The 20,549-nt window shown below is 40.7% G+C and overlaps 1 protein-coding gene across 4 annotated transcripts; it reads left to right on the top strand.

The window, feature by feature from the left end:
- The first annotated feature begins 9 nt into the window (after window positions 1-9).
- On the top strand, window positions 10-20,019 carry mapk8a (mitogen-activated protein kinase 8a). Of its 4 annotated transcripts, none has more exons than XM_036126357.1 (12): window positions 10-93; window positions 7,525-7,691; window positions 8,861-8,990; window positions 9,127-9,185; window positions 9,295-9,433; window positions 10,818-10,983; window positions 11,738-11,809; window positions 13,943-14,125; window positions 14,226-14,350; window positions 14,486-14,549; window positions 18,476-18,553; window positions 18,915-20,019. In XM_036126357.1, the coding sequence occupies exons 1-12, from the start codon at window positions 58-60 to the stop codon at window positions 19,100-19,102; spliced, it is 1,407 nt and encodes a 468-aa protein (XP_035982250.1). In that variant the 5' UTR covers window positions 10-57; the 3' UTR covers window positions 19,103-20,019. The 4 variants fall into 4 exon arrangements, with proteins under 4 accessions (XP_035982250.1, XP_035982249.1, XP_035982251.1 ...); XM_036126356.1 differs by lacking the exon at window positions 11,738-11,809 and adding an exon at window positions 11,249-11,320; XM_036126358.1 differs by lacking the exon at window positions 11,738-11,809 and adding an exon at window positions 11,249-11,320 and having other exon boundaries at window positions 18,910-19,045.
- Window positions 20,020-20,549: the final 530 nt, after the last annotated feature.

Raw genomic sequence — 20,549 nt, 5'->3', positions numbered from 1 at the left:
CACGCTGTCGCCTGGGAAGGACGGAGCATCCCGCTGCTGCAGGGCAGCTCCCCGACGATGATCATCACACTGCGGGCTCTCTTGGAACAAGGGGTAAGGAAATGTAGTAGCTCTGGCTCGCTGCTGGGAGTCCTCCCGTCCATGCCGCTGCGCTCAGCGTCTCTCCGAAGGGCCCCGGGATATCTGCGCAGAGGCAGGATCAGGAAAAAAAAAAAAAAAAAAAAAAAAAAAAGAAACCCACAACAACAGCAAATAAAAATAGAAATCGAGAAAAAAAAGCGATCCTGGGTTATGAGGTAGGTGCAGGGAGCATGTGTCCTCTACTACTACCTACCCGGCGCGGAGTTTAACGCAAATTTACCGAACGTCCTCCTTATTGGCACCGCTTTGGAGTCACATGCGCAGAGAGCATGGCACGGTAGATGTAGCGTAGAAATGATGCATAAGCTGTAGATGGTGCCCTCGCCTCGTTCTACTATGCTGTAGATTTCTGCAGAGCCAATGAATGCCCTTGTCCTCAATTTAATACCATGGCTCTGGACAGATGTATTGATGTGCTTTTACAGATCAGATCATTTCAAAGCTACATCCCTAAAATAAAACATAAAAAAAAAACCAAGATAATAATGACTGTAACATTTTTAGTCTACTATATCAAAATAATAAGTCTGCTGACAGCTTTTTGGTGAACATTTTTTGTTGATTGCGCGAAACTGTAACAGAGAATTGTCTAGAATATTTTCCCACGTTATAACCACAATGTGGGTTATTGATTTGATGTGACAAACATAAAGTGGCGTTAGGTTTTAAAAAAAACACTTTTTAAAGTTATAATTTGAGTGTGATGTGCATTTATTTATGACAGGAGAACGGTTAGATGAGCACGCCACAAATCTGGGCCTGTGGAAAAGTGACAATCAGACTGCTATTCAATCAGAATTAGCTTTAATCAGCAGGTTTGTGCACACAAGCGGGAAATTTGACTTCAATTCAAGGATAATGAAGCAATTTCAAGTATAAATATATAAAAAAAGTGAACTAGAAATATTTCTTATAAGTATGTCAAATATGTCTATATATGTTTTTTACAGAAGAAGAGCAGATGGTTGAGTTGTTGCCAATTAGCATGACAGGTTCAGTAGGTGTTCATTAGACTAACAGCCCGGGGGGAAGAAACTCTTTATGGCGGCTGGTTTTAGCAAACAGCGCTCTGTAGCGCCGACCTGAGGGTAAATGTCTAAACAGTTTGTGTGCAGGATGAGTGGGGCCTGCAGAGACCCTGACCCTAGACCTGTACAGGTCCTGGATGGAGGGAAGGTCAGTGACGATGATTTTCCCTTCCTGTAGACCTGTTTGTTGCAGTTTATACCTGTCCTGTTTGCTGGATGAACCAAATCACACAGCGGCAGCTGGTCCACAAAACAGGCCGAGTAATGTGTGAATACCATCTTAGGATCCCGAGAAGGGTGGTTTCCTAGGAACCGGAAGTGATCCACAGAAGACACCCTGAATCAGACCTATGACAGTGGCATCATTTACACACTTCAGGGGTTTCACAGATTGCTGTCCTTTGTGTCCAAAGAGAGGAGAGGCGGGGAGAAACTTGAGGTTCACCAGTGATGATGGTTGTTGTGTGGGAGAAGATGCTCCCCAGTCTTACCTGCTCCTGCTGGTCAGTCAGAGAAGTGGGTTGATGGTGTTGAAGGCCGAGCCGGAGCCCAAAAACAGGATCCTGGTGTACATACAGGAGGTGCACGATGAAGTGTAGTCCCAGGTAGACCGCATCATCTGCCAACCTGATTACCAGTTAAGCAAACTGCAGCGCTTCCAGCAGGGGGGTCTGTGATTTCCTTCCCACCGGCCCACCGCCGGTCGCTCAGGGCATTTCATGAACACAGATATCTTTTGACCCCCGTGATTGTGTGTTTCTCTGGGATTGGGATGATGGTGGAGTGTTTGACGCATGAGGGAACCTCACACAGCTCCAGAGAAATGCTGAAGATCTGAGTGAAGACGGTGCCAGTTTGTCGGGGCTTGTTCTTTGGCATGAAGTGGAGATATTGTCGGGGCCTGGAGCCTTCCTGGACTTCTGACGCTGAAAGAGCCTCTTAGCAACTTCTTCATACATCTTATATCCAAGTAGGACTTAACTATTCAACTAAAGTCACTGCAAACTCCCAGGGAATTGCTCAGAGTTGATGGAAAGGTAGACAAGGTAAATCCAGGGGAATACTTGTAGGCTGCAAAAGAATTCATACAGCCAGAACTACAATGAAATTGTTTCGATCCATGGTTGTCAAAGTACAGCTTGAGATGTCTTTAATCAATGTTACTCAGATGAAGATTTTAGTAAAAAAATTTATTTGCTAGTTTAATACAAAGAGTCTAATGTGAAAAAAACAAAACAAATTAGTTGTTTAAGCATATTGATATTTGCTTCATCAATAGCATCCCAAAACATAAAAGCAATGGACATTTTCTCTCCTCAGAACTTTCAGAACGAGTGATTTAGGAACAAGAGCTAACATGGAGGGAAATCAGAATATTAAGAGTTATAACAGCGCACCACATGACTTACAAATGTGTACAGGGATTTGTGACTGTTGTAAATGCGTACGCAAACAGATACACATTGATGATGTTTATAAATCTAATTTAATTTTGTTTTGCTTGTTGCTACCTATTACATGCGAAGAACCTCTGTAGTCAGAGAATTGACCCAGGAAAGGCATCAAACCTACCTTCACCGTGTCCCATTTGATGTGATGTGGGACAAAGCTGCACGTCACCTTAAAGACAACTTCCTGATGGTGTAACATAATGTTGACGGGATCATGCTGCAGGGATGCTTTTTCTCCAGCAGGCACAGAAGCATTTTTTTGAAGAATAGCTGTCAGGGGCTACACAACAGGCTGAAGATCACCTTCCAACAGGACAATGCGCCTAAACGTATGCCCGGGGGCTATAATGAAACGGTTTACATCAGAGCATATTTATGCGTTAGAGCAGCCCAGTCAAACTCCAGATCTAATTTCAACTCAGACCATATCAGGACTTAAAATTTTCTGTTCATACTCCCCATTACATCAGTCTTTGCCTGAGCTATTTTGTAAAGGAAACTTTGGGAAAAGGTCAATGTCCAGATGCACATAGCTTGTAGAGAGATACCTCAAAGCCTTGAAGTTTTAGTGGTGATAATTGCAACTAAAACTTAATAACATACATAATCATGCCACACTTTTTGGATTTTTATATGTAAAATATGTTTGAAAAGCATGTGAATCTTTTTGAATAATTACTCATTACTTTGTGTTGATCTGTCACATAAAATCCCAATAAAATAAATTAAGGTTTGTGGTTGTAATGCAATGAATTTTGCTTCTCTAAAATGAAAGAAAGAGAAAAAAACCTTCAGTTGCAGATCCCTTTTCTCTGGATTTTACTACTTTCTGAAATTATTAAAAAAAATGTACCTCCTGACTGCTCATTGATCTGTACTTTGCTCCCATCCCCTCACTGTCTTTGTCACAATTGTCTGAAACATGTAAACACAACACGCAGAGGTAACATGCCCCGCCTCGTCTTCTCATAAACAGGAAATAACTACAAAAAAAACAAAAAAAACTGCGCCAGATAATCTATCAAGTAGCAAACGGAAACAGACCAAAACATGGTTTTATTTAATGGCCAGGCCCAGGCGGAAGGAAGTTAGGAAGGATGGATGCGTGGAGGGAGGAGGGAGGAGGAGGAGGAGGAGGAGGAGGCGGTGGGTGTGTCCCTGCCCGAGTGTGACGCGCTGCTGGGACGCATGCCCTGTGTGCGCACTGCGCGTCCTGGCCTGTCAGTAGCAGCCGGTTGGAAACGTAGGCAATGCAATCGGTGAGGTCACGTATTTTTAAGCCGCACGACGGGATAAACCGTCCTTCAGCAGCGGCATAAACAAACGGGAGAGCCGCGCCGGATCGTCTCGACGCTCGCCCGGACCCACTTCAGAACAACGATCGATCGCTTGTTGGTTTGATGACAGAGGTAAGATGAGGATTCACACCTCAGCTCCTCAGACGGTCCTGCTCATTGTTTGGGCCGTGGGGGGAGGGTCGTAAATCGCTGCGCGCATGCTGCTCCAGCCCCTCACTTTACATGGCAGCTCCATTTATCCCCATATTACGGATCCCTCGCGTCTTTGCAAGAATAGTATAGCCGCAGCGTTCCCTTTAGGCGCAGGCTATACAGTCAGAACCGACAGCCCGCTGACATGTTAGGATACGGGTGCCATTGTCGCTGCCACAATAACGTGTCTGTGTGCGGCGTCCAGCCCCGGTTTAATCTGGCTGCATCACTTCGGCGTGCATCTCTGTTTCCCGAGGCAGCAGTTCAATCATTTACCTTCAGCCAAACCCCAAATGGACAAACCGGGGGACCTTGTGGTCAACCCTAGCATTATGATAGACCCAAACGGATCTGCCTTGTGTTCCTTTTGGTGCGAGTGATGCAGAAGCAGGTGTTCTTCCACTGTTCCTTTATCTGGTGGGTCCATATGAAAAAAAGCTGGATTATATATATTTTAAAAAAAAAATTCAGGGTTTAAATGCCTAATTTCAAGCAGTAGCACTCCGTGAGCGTTGAGCGGTTATCAAACAATATGACCCGCGTAATCATGTGGTCTTGCACACAGCCATCGACACTTCCCACAAGGACACTTCAGCTGCAAAAGGTCATTGCCAAAGAAGCTTGCTGTATCGAAGAATATTAATGGAAAGTTGAGTGGAAGGAAAAAAATAGTATAGAAACAGGTGCACAAGTAGAGCCACACGGTATATCAAATTGCAATTGTCCTCACAGTTATGATGTCTATATTATCCCAGTCAAAGGAATGCTTGGATGCAATATTTGGGAGGTTATGATGTTTCGGGTGCCTTAACTGTAACTAACTTAAACAGTAGGATGGACTTTTAGTGCCTCCTTCAATGACACTAAAGCTCACAGAGACTGGTGGGGACGTCACGTTGATGGTGGGGAATTTGTAGGCTTTGTCACAATTGCTGTTGTCATGTAATATTCAAAGATAATGTCACATTGAAATGTTATTGTGTGTTGTTATGCTGAATTCCTTGGTTTTAACCACTCCTACAGCATATCAGGTCTAAGGAGAAAAAAAAAATGCATTTAATTTGGAAACCAAGGTCCCAGAGGAAGAATGGAGAGGCACATAATGCAAGTTGGTTGAAGTCCTGGTTTCATGACTATTGTATCACGGAGCTTGACTGGCCTGACTATAAGCCCTAAGGGAATGTAAGTGTATTGTCAAGAGGAAGATGAGAGACACCACAGCCAACAATGCAGAGAAGCTGAAGGTTGCCATTAAAGCAACACGGGCTTCCTTAAGAGCTTTGCATTGTGACTGGCCATCAGTAGGCAAACACTTCTGTATTAAACCAATTTAATGTTGTTTTGAAATATTGAAAATTTCTTGGAAAATTTTGGTTGTTTATTGGCTGTGTGCCATAATAAACAAATAAGCCAGCAATCAATGGAGCACATCACTGTGTGTTATGAATCTATATTTGTCAGACAATTTATGAAATTGCTTAGAAAAACCAACCTCCTGAAGATACCCTAATTTATTAAAATGCACATGTAAAATATCCTTTAAAATCAATATGAACATTTAGAAGTAATTCATAAATCACAATTTTTACACCTAATTTTTCAGAAAAATAGGCTGTAAATTCATTGAGAGACCCTATCATTGCAAAAAGGGAACTAAAAGTAAACCATGTTTCCTAGAAATTAGTGCATTTGTCCTTGATTTGAGCAGATAAATAAGATAATATGCCAATTGAATAAGATGTTTGCACTTAAAATAGGAACAACTCATCTTCATCATCTTATTTCAAGTGCAGAATATGTAATTATCTTATTTTAGGGGTCTAAATACTCATTCCATTGGCATACCATCTTATTTACCTGCTCAAATCAAGGAAAATGCACTAATTTCAAGAAGATTAGACTTAGTTTTAGTTCCCTTTTTGCAGTGTACAGTATATTTCTGCTTCTGCAACAAGCATCTTTATATGCACCACTCTCCAACCAAAATGAATTCATATTGAATTTTGGGTAAACTGAGTGACCTGCAGCAAAAGGAGGCAACGGTACCCGTGTAGAAAGAATGGATTTGAAATAGATGGAAAGTGGAATCTACAAACGGATAAAAAACAGAAAAATCAAAGCATAAAATAATAATGTAAAGAACACGTTGAAAAGGCTTGAGACAGATAATCTGTGTGGCGGCCTGCTGGGTCTGTTCTTGATGTTTTCCTAATGGTAGCAACCTAAAAAGTAAACGGAAAGTGTCTGAGGCGCGTCTGCCATGTTCCTGCAGCCACAGATCCTGGCCGGATGCTACGGACCCTTTCAGCTCCCGTCCCTATCCTCCGCAGGGCCCTGCTGTCTGCCATATTGCAGCTATTGGAGCACTGATGTGGCCGTTTGTGTGCGGCCGACGCAAAAATGCAACCCGAAAGTGTGTAATTGTTATCGGGGGAATATGTCGATTCAGTAACCAGCTGCATGCATCACTACGGGTTATCTCCCAGCTGGCCCATTAATATTAACGCCCGTGCGTGTTGGAATTTCTGGCATCTTGCAGCTACGCAGCGAGAAAACCTCTTTGGACAGCCGTTATTTTGATTCCTCTCACCCGATGGCTGTGATGCAAAAAAAAGGCAAACATCAAATCAATTCCAGACATCAGAGTTCTTATAAGGTTGCCGGCCTTCCTGTCTGTATTATAAAAAGAAACTGCCGCGCGTCTATTTTCACTCCTGCGAGGGAGGTGGATGTTATGGACGTCTTTGTGACGTTGGTGGAACAGAAGGGGAGCTGACTCACTTCGTTCTGGCAATTATTTCCCTCATATGGACTCTTGTGTCGGCAGCGTGGTAGAATGGAGAAAGGGTGGTGGCGTTGTTTATGTAAGAATTGGAGGAAAATGAAAGTTTTGTTGGAGCCTCTCGTAATCACACCGTAGAAAGCCTCCACTGGCACAGACCTTTGTTTTGTGTGGTTTAGGTGAGGGTTACTGTACCTTTTTTGTGCAAATGAAAACGTGTCCGTGAGAAACCCGCTTGTAGGATTGAGCTGGTGTCTTGGGCTGTGCTCCAGACTCAGGGTGGGGGGGGGGGGGGGTATTATCACCGAGCTTGGTTTTCCAGCGTGGCACAATCCCTCCGGGGTACGTGTGATCGAGCAGATCTCTGATTTGTTTGGTGTTCTGCCATCGCGCATGATGACATCCAATCTTCAGTCCATGTGGGTTTCCAGGATTTGCTGAGAAAGGAAGCTGCACTGCATCGGCGTGAAATGCAGCAGTGCCCTAACAGTCTCCTTCACTGCAGGAATTTCTTCCTCTGTAGCTGTGTTTTTTTTTTTGCTCCTTGCCACTCGGCTCGACAACCATCTGCGTTTTATCCGCGGCGTCAGTCTCGCTCTGCCGGATACTCAAACCTGTTTCCTTCTTCACAGAGGACATTTTTGGATGCTCAGAAAGCAGTAATCGAAGATTTTGCCATGAACAAAAACAAGCGAGACAGAGAGTTCTACAGCGTAGACGTCGGGGATTCAACATTTACAGTATTAAAGCGATACCAGAATCTAAGACCCATCGGCTCAGGAGCCCAGGGAATCGTCTGGTGAGTGGTTCAGCATCATCCTTATTCTGCTAATTTATGCGCTGTTAAAAAAAAAATGGATCACTCTTTCCTACATGTCACTGAAACGTTTGAGTATCAATAAACATATGATGCCGTTTTTGTGATAAATTCAACATTAGTTATGCTTTTTATGAGAGATGCACAGAGAAATTGACTCATGAGCAGAATCTGCTGATTTTATTGGTTAATCGACCGTGACCCAGATATTCAGCTTACATGAAACAAATACATATTGCCTTTTCCTAATTAGTCAATAAGCAGTACATGATTGTGCCAATATCTCCTTTTAATTGTCGATGAGTGATTAAAGCTAAATTGAATCTTATTCTAGTAATGTTTTTTATTCGGGCATTCACAAACCTAAAGATCTGACTTACGTTCTTACCACTGAATGCACCAGATCTAGCTGACAGTAGCAATATATTATGTAAATGAAAGGCTCGAAGTTAGCTATTGTTCAGTGTCAGTAAGGTATTTAATATGAAGTCAGAGAAGAAGCCATTTAAAAGGAAACCGTATTTTCCACACGTCGACATGTCTGCAGTTCATTCAAGCTGCAAGAGAGAGAGAGAGAGAGCAAGACTTCCAGGAGATGACAGGAAGGCTCAATGGAGTACAGCCAAGTTGCTCTTTTTTAAATACTTTTAAGCCTCCAGCCTCTAAACAAAAATGTTAGAAATGTTGGCCACCTTTGTGAAATTTGTATTAAGGCAAGGATCTATGTTTAGTTTGGCAATTCAAACTTAGACTGCTTTTTAGTTAGGCTAGGCACACTAATCATGTTACAAGATGCTAAAGCTAGTTTTAAAATGTCGACCCCATGATGATTTTGTCTTTATCTTAAAATGATAAAACAGCATCGCTCTGTCACGCACAGGGGAACATTCAATCTTATATAAATAAATAAATTGATGGGAGAAAGGCTTGGGGAAAAAAACACAATCTAGCTCTTCAATCTCCTGAATTAAAGTTACTAAAAAGATATAGGAATTGGCCAAAATCAGACTCAGCTAACCTCTGTAAAATTGGCCGCAAAAATCTTAACAGTGCATCTCTACTTTTTTTATTTCTGTTTGGACACATTTGTGTGTAAAGATGTCAACTGTCCCCCATTCTGATGCATTTCTCTCGCTATCTTTGCCGTTCAGCTCCGCTTACGACCAAACCCTCGAACGAAATGTTGCCATCAAGAAGTTGAGTCGACCCTTTCAAAATCAAACTCATGCCAAGAGGGCATACAGAGAGCTGGTCCTAATGAAATGTGTCAATCACAAAAATGTAAGTGTGCGGATATTGCGACATGCTATGCATTTCACAAGTAGGGAAGACAGAAACGCGTATTCTCACGCCCTCAGCATGTTTATGCTGATGTGAAAGCGTGACTAAATAAATGTATCTCTTTTTGTCTTCACAGATAATTGGATTATTAAATGTGTTCACGCCACAAAAATCCCTAGAAGATTTCCAAGATGTGTAAGTAAATAAAAATAGCCTGCGCTGTTACTGGAATCAGACCGTGTCGTACGTGTTGCCAAAAGCCAAATCCCTGCCAGGATCATGAACCCTTTTTTTCCTCTGTCAGATACTTGGTGATGGAGCTGATGGACGCAAACCTGTGTCAGGTCATCCAAATGGAGCTGGACCACGAGAGGCTGTCCTATCTGCTCTATCAGATGTTGTGTGGCATCAAACACCTCCATGGTGCCGGGATCATTCACAGGGTGAGCAGCAGCTGGCCACGAACACACAGCCTGAAGTCAGGCCAATGTTCTGAAGTGTGAAGTCCTGAACTACGTGACACTGAAGTGTAAGGGCAAACAGGCAACTGGCACCATTACGGGATTGCTGGATGTATATAGTCCCTTAACTACTGAAAAAAACATTTAGAAAACACCGGGTACGACGTACATGTTATTGTGCTGATCAGTCCTAAAACTGTGCATGGATTTAAAGGGTCTGAGCCTAAAATCAGAGCGACCAGTCTCTGTGAAATGCCCTTGAACGAACCACCAAATTTCCTGCCGCGTTATTTGCTGCTGACGTCGGCTGATACAGCCCGCTAACCGCCAAATTGACAGTGACAGGTGGATGCGTCATTTTGCCATATGCACCAGTAACCAGAAGGGCACTCGGAGAGCAATTCCTCGACGAAATACAATTCCCATCTCTTACAGTCTGAAAGGAAACAGCCTTATCCTCACCGAGTGCGCCCAAACAATGCAGGGGGAATCGCAGCTGCGTGTCAGATTCAGCGCCCTTCACACTCATTGAGATCCCTGCTTAAAATCAGGGGTAAAATGAAATGTCTTTACTGCAGTAGCATACGTTCACATTGAATGTTTTTGAAAAATCTCACCCGCTTTTTGAGTATGTTGTTACAGAATAAAATTTTAGAAAATATGTGTATACAGGGCCTTGCACAAGTATGTCCTCATGGTGTGATGCATCTTGCTCAGTAGTGCTGCTGCTTCTGGAGCCTTTAACAAAAGCTGTGCTTATACTGACAGATCATGTGACGCATAGATTACACACATGTATACTGTTTTGAGTCATTTGCATATGTTATTATTGTAAGTTTATGCTTATTGTGTGCTTTATGTGTCGTAATTGACTCTTAGTATGCTGCCAGTCTTGGCCAAGTCTCTGCTGAAAAGTAGATCTTTGATATCAGTGGGACAAACCTGGTTAAATAAAGGGTATTATTATGATGATGATGATGATGATTATTAGTAGTAGTAGTAGTAATAATAATAATAATAATAATAATAATAATAATAATAATAATAATAATAATAATAATAATGTGCATTCATCACATAAAATAAAATTCAAGAAATTTTAAATTACCGGTTGAAATTTAACAAAATAAGCAAAAAAAAGCCAAGGGAGGTGAATAGCATTTCACTGTTGAATTGGCCATAATCTTTAAACCATTTTTCTCCTGAAAGACCCAACGACCACATATTCTCAATAATCGAGAAGAGGCCACCAGATTTTTGTTTGAAAATCAAAACGCCATGGCTTCCCTTTCGCCAGATCTTGAAGATGAATGTTAATTTATTTGCAGCGATAATGTAGAAAATAAACCGATTCATGTCCCTGTAGGATCTGAAGCCCAGCAACATAGTCGTCAAATCCGATTGCACGCTGAAGATTTTGGACTTTGGCTTGGCCCGGACGGCTGCCACGGGCCTCCTGATGACGCCGTATGTGGTCACACGCTACTACAGAGCACCAGAAGTTATCCTGGGCATGGGCTACCAGGCCAACGGTGAGTGATCAGTTTGGTACAGCATCTGTTGTCCAGTCCCTTTTTACTGTTATACTATTAAGATTGCTACTCTTATTATCTATATTCACTGACATGAAAGCAAAATTTGCTGCAACTCTGTGATCCACTCGATGCCTTCTGTGGGGAAAAAAAAAAAGACTTATAAGAAAATGCTCACTATCAAGCCTCTAACATGTAACTAACCTGTTGCTATGCATTTGTCCCTTCTTTTACTGACTCTGTTTAATGTGGTCCACTTCATTAGTGGACATATGGTCTGTGGGCTGCATTCTGGCAGAAATGGTTCGCCATAAAATCCTTTTCCCTGGAAGGGACTGTATCCTTCTGCCTGCTGAATATTTCCTCTATGTTAACAGTCGCTGTCCAGTCTTTCTTGTTTCTGTCAGGCTTTTTGCTTGTTTGTTTTTGAAGATATTTGTTTCTACATTACATGAAAATGCTAATTTATACAAATCAACTCAGAACTAGTGGGTAGTTGTTGGCTGTACATCTCAATAACGATGCCAGTTTTGTTTCTTTAGTTTGTTTTTCCCTTATCTGCCAATCAGCGCTCTCTAGCTTTTTTTTTCCTATCATGCCTGCTCGTTGCTGAATGGTCTCAATTTTCGTCTTTGTACCCCGGCCATTCTCTTTGCTTTTCTCTCACATTGTCTGTTTATACATGTGTATATATTTTTTTCTCTTTATCATTTATTTGCATGTCCACCTGTCTCTCCCTAATGTCCACCCGCAGTGGATGTGTGGTCAGTGGGCTGCATTGTGGCCGAGATGATCAGGGGGAGCGTACTGTTCCCTGGCACTGATCGTATCCTTCCCCTCATTGAGCAAAATGTCATCATTTCATTATGAAGATATTCACCACCATCATGAAAGTATCTTCTGTTGTTGTCTTATTTTATCCATCACACTCTCCCACCTTCATTGCTTGCGCTACTGAACCCGCCTATAAATTCTTGAAGCTGTAGTAATTGAGTTAATGTGTAGTGTCTGTTTTTTTTTGTTTGTTTTTTGTTTTTAATGGCTGCACAGTTGCTGAAATGTCTTTTGGACTGTTAGAAATGTCTTCGTTTTTACAAAAACTTTTACAAAACCCATAAATATAATTTATTTGTGCTCAATTGAAATGAAACAAGAAATGAGAACTTAATTTGGTCATGCAATTATGTAGGTATTTTTTATTTATTTTTTTTGCATATAAGGAACTTGTGAATATGTACAATCTAAATTTACATGCACACCAAAAATTTAGATTTAGCATCAGATCAGCAACAAGATATGACATAATAGATGGTTTCATTATCTATTTAGCCACTTTTGAGGGATTTTAAACCACTTTTTTATAACAGTTTATTAAATTTTGCTTAGTTTCAGTGTATATTATGCCTTTTTGGATCTGTATTTTTAAAGGGTCACCATGCAAGTTTAATTAACCCTTTTTTATACATTAATTTGGTTTAGTGCTGTACCTAAAATCGTTGCCCTTTCGCATTATACAACTGGGTCAAACTAATTTGATATTCAGATTTAGCTTAGTGGACAACTCAGTCCAAACCAAAATTTTCTGTGGAGATATGCAGCTAGAACAGAAGCTAGCTAGACGCTAAAAGGATGAGATTAGACTAGCTGGAAAACAAATGACAACGTTATGGTCCTAGTGTTATTATGGTCAAAGCGTTGAGTTGAAAGCAATGATCCGTTTGGTACTTCTAGGAAAACCTCATCAGATTCTCTTTTAAGCTGAACTCTATGGACAGTTGGGTAAGACTTTTTTTGTTTGTAAGGCACGTAGTTCAAAATCCTTAAGATAAGGCTACTTGAAGGTCAAACTATGTGAAAGATGACAAATGATATTACTTGATGTATAGATTATGTGGTGTTTAAGGTGTGGCAGTAAGAAGAATTTGTGTGAAAGGCTCCAGCAGCTCAGCTGCTCACAAGAGTGGGTGACATTATCAGTTTTAGACGCTTTCTTCAAAGATTTTATGAAAAGAATTATCTAAAAAAACATAAGAAAATACTAAAAAGCTGAAGCACTGAGTTGTAACCAGATTTCTAAGTTTAAATGGTACTTCTAGGTGGAAGTTTGAGGATAAATAATAATATTTTTAAAGCTTGTCCCATTCATGTTTATGGGAAGAAATAAAGCTATGCAGTATGAGCAGCTATTGTTGAAATATCAGCATGTGTAATATCCTAATCATAAAGGATGGATAGCATAGGATGCTATTTGGAAAGGTATTCTTTCATTCTATAGCAATCAATAGCTTATTTGGCAAGTTGGATGGACTCTAGCGGACCTAAACTTAACCCCTGACTTAAATTTTAAGGGCTAAGATACTAAAGCCCACGGAGAATGATGAGAACATTGTTTAATCATCCGGAAAGAAGATTGTGAAAATGTGGGTTAATTGATAACTGTCGTCACAAATTTTTAGCAATTGAATCACAATTATATATTTTATATTTTGAATGCTTGATGGCATTCACACAATGAAAGCGCCATTGTCGGCACTTGGTTCGAGTTGTTTTATGGGTAACTATTTGCTCATTGGTCAGGTCTGTTCAAAGTACATTGCTACAGAAGTGGTACGGTCCGTTTAGGTACAAATTTAGAGATATGAGGCATGTTGCCATATTGGTTTAGAGCAAAAACCCTTTTACACAGTATTCTGCTTCATTGTTCATTTGTTTAACAAAAATTAAGATTAAAAAAACCCTGTTAATCATTACCATGGACTTTTTGCTCTTAGTTTGTGTGCGTGTGTGTGCACGAGCGCGTGTGTGTGTGTGAATTTGTGTTTATATAAACTCAAGGAGAGCTGCCTGTGTGTGCAACCTCAAAGCAAAGTTAAATGTCACGCTGCCCTTCTGGAGTGTTACAGTATCAGCATGCGCCTGTGTTTGTGTGAGGTCCTTTCCTTTAACATTTCCACTTCAGATATCGACCAGTGGAACAAGGTAATTGAGCAGCTAGGCACTCCATCTCAGGATTTTCTAATGAAGCTGAATCATTCGGTGAGAACTTATGTGGAGAACAGACCACGGTACGCAGGATACACTTTTGAGAAACTCTTCCCAGATGTGCTCTTCCCTGCAGACTCAGATCACAACAAACTGAAAGGTATATAATCAAACCACAATTATGAACATAATTTATATTTTTTTCCCCTAATCAATACCAATAGCACCATATTTGCTTTTTTAAAAAAATCTTTTCATAGCAAGCCAAGCCAGAGATCTGTTATCCAAGATGCTGGTGATTGATGCGTCAAAGCGAATCTCTGTGGATGAAGCCTTGCAGCACCCATATATTAATGTTTGGTACGACCCTGCTGAAGTGGAAGCGGTGAGTGGATCACTGAAGGGATGAACAGATTATGCAAGTGTTTATTACATTGCATGAAGTGAGAAGTTGGCATTTCTCTTGCTGTACCAGGATGCCTTTGAAGCCAATTTAGCATTTCCTCTTCTGCTTTTTCAGCCTCCGCCAAAGATCCCAGACAGGACACTGGATGAAAGGGAGCATACTGTGGAGGAGTGGAAAGGTTAGACAACTTGCTTAGCTTTCTAGCTCTGCACTTTACAAATTCACTTGTCAGATTTGAAACACAAATACAAATTCATCAGGCTTTGCGTCCCTTAGGATGCTCCAAGTCACTTTTACTGTTTTAAATGAATAGATAACAGCTGGCTTTAAGGTACAGTGGCTTGCAAAAGTTACTTGAACCTTTCCACATATTGTCACATCACAACCACAAACATAAATATATTTTATTGGAATCTTCTGTAAAAGACCAACACAAAGTGGCATACAATTGTGAAGTAGAAAGAAAATTATACATGATTTAAAATTTTTTTTGCAAATAAACAAAAAACAGCGATTCAGTCCTCATTTCTCCGAGTGTAACCAATCGCCTTCAGAAGTTGCCCGGTGGTTGCTAATGACAGAAAAGAGTCCACCTGTGTGTAATCTAATCTCAGTGCAAATACAGCTGCTCTGTGACGGCCTCAGAGGTTGGTTAAGAGAACATTGGGAGCAAACAGCATCATGAAGTCCAAGGAACACACCAGACAGGTCAGGGATAACATTGTAGAGAAGTTTAAAGCAGGCTTAGGCTATAAAAAGATTTCCCAAGCTTTGAACATTTCACAGGACACTATTCAATCCGTCATCCGGAAATGGAAAGATTATGACACAACTGTAAACCTACCAAGACAAGGCCGTCCAGCTAGACTTACAGGCCGAACAGGGAGAACAGTGATGCAGCCAAGAGGCCCATGGTGACTCTGGAGGAACTGCAGATATCCACAGCTCAGGTGGGGGAATCTGTCCCACTGTATAGAGAACTAAAAGTAAGTCACATTTTCTTGAAATTAGTGTATTTGTCCTTGATTTGAGCAGGTAATTAAGATTATCTGCCAATGGAATGAGTATTTTTACCCCTAAAATAAGACAATTAGATATACTGCACTTGAAATAAGATGATGGAGACGAGCTGTTCTTATTTTAAGTGCTAATAAAAATATTATTCCATTGGCAAATTATCTTATTTACCTGCTCAAATCAAGGACAAATGCACTCATTTCAAGAAGATTTTACTTATTTTTAGTTCCCTTTTTGGACATCTGTTAGTCGTGCGCTGCACAAATGTGGTTTTTATTGAAGATTGCCAAGATGAAAGCCGTTATTAAGAGAAAACCATGAAATGTCCCATTTGCAGCAAGAATGTGAAAGAAAGTGCTTTAGTCAGATGACACCAAAATTTAACTTTTTGGCCAAAATAAAAAAACGCTATATGTAGTGGAGAACTAACAGTGCACATCACTCTGAACGCACCACCATGTCAAATATGGAAGATACTCAGAGTTGTAGGGAAGATGGATGGAGCCAAATACAGGGCAATCGTGAGACTGGGGCGGAGGTTCACCTTCTAGCAGGACAATGACCCTAAACATAAAGCCAGGGCTACAATGGGATGGTTTAAATCAAGACATATTCATGTGTTAGAATGGCCTAGGTAATGACCAGACCTAAACCCAGTCGAGAATATGTGGCAAGATCTGAAAACTGCTTTCACAAATGCTCTCCATCTAATCTGACTGAGCTTGAGTTGTTTTGCAAAGGAGAATGGGCAAACATTTCAGTCACTAGATGTGCAAAGCTGGTACCCTACAAGACTCGCAGCTGTAATTGCAGCTAAAGGTGGTTCCACAAAGTATTGGTTGCTCTGTGACCTTGGCTGTTCTCGTATGAATGGTGGGTTAGCCCTTCATTTGGCCGCCCCAGAAGCAATTAAATGCAAACATCTGAGATTCTGGGGCAGGGTCAAATGCAGTTTAGAGAGAGCAGGCAACCCAGTCACCCTAATCTCAGTTTCAAGCAGGGGAAGCATACTCAACACACCAGGGCCACACAGAAACAATGCAAAAATCGCTCAGGGCACATTTAACATATCATTTATGTGAATCTTGTTTGTTTCCCTTTCTAATGCCGCCCTGAGTAACTGCCCACAAGGCCTTTTTCATATACAGTTTCTGGTCCTTGGTCTTTATAATCATTTATTCTGTAATGTAATACATCTCTGAAGCTTCCCAGAACAGCTTGATTCATACTACAATTAAGTTGCACAAAGGTTTTTTTATACATACTGATTAGGTAACCTTTGAAGGAAGTTGGTTTTACTAGATTCCGCCTCTCGCCCATTGACAACTGGAGATAGGCACCAGCACACAGCACACAAATGCATACCACACTTGTCCAATTCCTTTTACTTCCACTTTATAACTAAACACTTCTTTGGTCCCATACAATTACAACATAATACATATCAGTTTGTGATTGCACTGTGACAAAGTTCAAGGCGAACAAAAATGTTTTTCAGGTACTGTGTGTATGAAAAACAATCAAGGCACTAAAAACTGGATCATTTTTCACATCCGAATGTTCGTAAGGATTTTAAAAGCCTAGTTTGTGTCTTTCCGCTGTGGGGAACATGATTCTGTCCGGCATAGGAAAGATTGTGATTAAATATCAGTTTCAGTCGTGCAGCAAGATGAGCTCATCTCAATGCCTGTCAGGTGATAATGACCCCCTCTCTCATTTTTAGAAGGGTCATACACCAGCATACCCCGTCCAAATTAGAAACGTGATGTTGTTTGGGCTGCACAGTATGCTATACACTAGAGTGACCATATTTTGATTTGCAACAAAAAACGGACACTCTCTAATGATTCTCTGATAACTTAATGAAATGGTTAGAGTTTTACATATTTAAAGAATGCCTGTTCTGTGTGGTTACACAGAATTAACCTGGCAAGCCAGATTGATAATGTGTAGCACTCTACGTTCTGCACATTATCAATCTGGGACTGCTCCCATTAGAATCTGTTTTGGGAAAGGAGAGACATTGAGCAGAACTCTTTGAGCTGATTGGGTGAAGCGACGCCTAGTGCCCGCCTACCTTTAGCTGGTTGGCTTTAGCTGTGGGCTTGTCAGCTCTTGCTTTTGTCGCACTTGCATGTAGGGGTGGGCGAAATGAAGAAAATCTAATATCACGATATCTTTAGGCTATATCACGATACACAATATATATCGCAATATGTTCAAATAACCTTGAATAACAAATATTTTTAGCCAAATAGTGCCTAAAGTTGCATTGGTATATCTCATATTAACGTGTCAGGTTTTTTTTTTGTTTGAAAAATTTATTGCAAAATAAAAATTAATTTAAAATGTTTTATTTTATCCATTTACATAAACACGTGGAGTTTACAAGAGTCTTCATTTTGCATTGGATGACGTTTTTAGGTTGAACAAATTTGTGATACTGCTACTTTTTGTGGCAATGGTGTTACGGCATGTTTTGCAAATAACCACATTTTGTTCGACATCCTTCCACTGCCTGAAAAGCTCGCTGTCGCCATAGTTCTCGCTGTCTCGTCAACGTTAAGTAAGCGCACAGGTTCGTTGTTGTGTGCGCACACCAGAGAGCTTTCTGGTTTGGAGGAGGAGCGAGTGATGCGTTCACAGCATGTGGGAAAACTAAACTCACAGTGAATTAATTACAGCCGCTCAATCTTGCCATTAAAATTTATACGCGATGGTCGCGAGAAAGTCATTTTAACTATCGCGCGGAGGAAAACTTGAGATACATCGAGTATACTCGATATATCGTCCACCCCTACTGGTATGTCCCGCCTTAAACCTTAATACTGCAACGTGACTGGCCCGAGCCATTTTTGATTCGGACACAGGCGGTTAGAGCCAGAGTGGTACAAGACGGACTCTTGTGTGTTTGTGAACGCACAAACCGGACAGAATGTGAAGAGTGGACATGTCGGGGCAAAAGAGCACGTTTGGTCACCCTGTTATAAACCCCAACCTTAATTTAAAGATCTGAAGTTCCTGAATACACGCATGAACAGTTCTCCTTAATCCTTTCACCTTTTGCTGCTCTTTTTGTTTTTCTAGAGCTAATTTATAAGGAAGTGACTGAATGGGAAGAACGTACAAAGAATGGAGTGATTAGAGGTCAACCTACTGCTTTAGGTGAGTAATCACTTTAACTTAGGTTAGTTAAGATAAAGTGCAATAAACTGAGGTATAATAATTATGGGGAAGAAATAATTTTACCAGTTGTTGCTCATAATCATAGGTAGATTTTGATATGACGCTATGAGTATTAAAATTGCATACTGTTTTTATTGTGTACAGTTTACAGCTTAGAATAATTAAAAAAAGTGGCAAAACATTTGTCCAGTTTTTTAAACTTCTCCAAGTTCTAAAATTGTATAAACAGAACAAGGTTACATTTAGGTATTTGGCATTTGTGGTCTACGTCTAAAGTCCAACCCCCGGGCTCTTTATGTCTCAGTGACACCTGTGCATTTGCATGTTTTTCGCAGCACAGGTGCAGCAGTGATAGACAGTCCTCCTCAGCCCACGTCCTCCTCCTCCTCCTCCTCTTCCTCGACCAACGACGTCTCCTCCATGTCCACGGAACCGACCGATCCCAGCAGCGATCCCGCTGTGGGCTCGGAGACAGACAGCAGCTTGGACAGCCACACGTCTCTCAGTGCGCTGGCCTGCTGCAGATAACTACAAAAGCACACATCTGCTGTAAATGTTTAAAACGTAACCTTTCCTCATCAGTGTGTGTGTGTGTGTGTGTGTGTGTGTGTGGATGTGACGGGAGCGTTTTTAGACAACTTGAACTCCATGTTAGTTTGTAGAGTTGAGGATTTACTGTACAGTTTGTTCTTTGTCCCCGCTTCCACCTATAATGCTGTAAATGATTGTGGTTTGGAAGTGTATCATGATTACTGTATTTTTGCTGCAAAAAATGAAATGTTTTGATGTGAAACTGTGATGTATGTAATGGAAGGGATTTGAGTGTCCTTTTATCTACTGCTGTTTTTTTACTTACCACTGCAGTCAGAAAAAAACAATGTAATGACTGCAAAATCATGTTGAGTATATTTTTGCTTTTTAGTGGACTTTTGAAGGAACTTCTAGCAATTCGCTCAGACAGCCGTTTATAGCACATTTCACCTTGAGCTGTAATGCTAATTATATGACGAATGGCTTTGTTTTCAATCTGTTACTAAGTTTTCTCGTAGAAAACAGATATCGGTGCAGCCAACTTAATATATTTCTTTTTACAAATCCGTCTTGATTGTGTGCATCTGATGAAAAATCTAATGGTAAGGTTTTATTTTTTACTATAAAAATGTTATAAACAAACCTCATTGTTCCCCGTTTGCGGGCGTAGACGTAATTTGTAGGGGGCGCTTGGTTGGATGAGAAGAAAGGGTGAATGTTGCAGAGAAATAAAATGTTGACTTGGCAGGGGCGTGCTGTGAAAATTTAACATAAAACATCAGCCATATGTATTGGCACCCTGGTGGAGATGTTGAGAAAGCTGTATAATGTATATTTTATTGCAGTAGCATGATCTCACATGAACAGAAAAATTAAAAAACTGACAGACTTAACTTGAAATTTAGAAAATTGCATATTGTGTGTGGACATGGCATTTTTGTTTTTAACAACGTTAACTTCCGGTACAGTTATTGGTACTCGCTGTTCTTTGCTCTTTACATCAGCGGTTCTTTTCATCATCAAACTATGAAGGGAAAGGTACTCATGACCCCCAACTATCGTTGGACTGTTCAGGGTGTCCTAACGAGTCAGTTAAACAGAAGCACAGTGCTCCAGTACTAATTAGATAATCTCGCTCAAGAACAAGTAAGTTAAGTATCATTTAAAGAAATGTTTAAGTTATGTGTATGTTAAGGGGATTGGTAGAGTACCTAAAATTGAGCCACCTGTGATTTTATTTAAAAAAATATTTCTTATAGAAAACGTACTCAAAGATCAGATTATGAAGGCATTTCCAATGTGAGATTGTGATGCTGCTGAAGGACAAATTTAAGATGTTGCTGTTTACACATATTTACCAGGGCTGCCAATAAATGTGTCCACATATGCAGAGGTCTCCGGTCAATGGAGTAGTGGACTATAATTAAAGACAGGCATCAGAGAC

The sequence above is a fragment of the Fundulus heteroclitus genome, chromosome 22, assembly GCF_011125445.2.
Source record: "Fundulus heteroclitus isolate FHET01 chromosome 22, MU-UCD_Fhet_4.1, whole genome shotgun sequence".
NCBI classification, from domain to species: domain Eukaryota; kingdom Metazoa; phylum Chordata; class Actinopteri; order Cyprinodontiformes; family Fundulidae; genus Fundulus; species Fundulus heteroclitus.
The sequence above is the reverse complement of the archived record's forward strand: the minus strand, read 5'-3'. Positions and strand labels throughout refer to the sequence as shown.

Excerpts from the sequence above, each read along its gene's own strand:
- mapk8a (XM_036126357.1), top strand. The coding sequence starts at position 58 with ATGATCATCACACTGCGGGCTCTCTTGGAACAAGGG. Across the intron at positions 14,351-14,485 it reads ACCCTGCTGAAGTGGAAGCG|CCTCCGCCAAAGATCCCAGA; the intron begins GTGAGTGGATCA and ends CTGCTTTTTCAG. Across the intron at positions 18,554-18,914 it reads AGGTCAACCTACTGCTTTAG|GTGCAGCAGTGATAGACAGT; the intron begins GTGAGTAATCAC and ends TTCGCAGCACAG.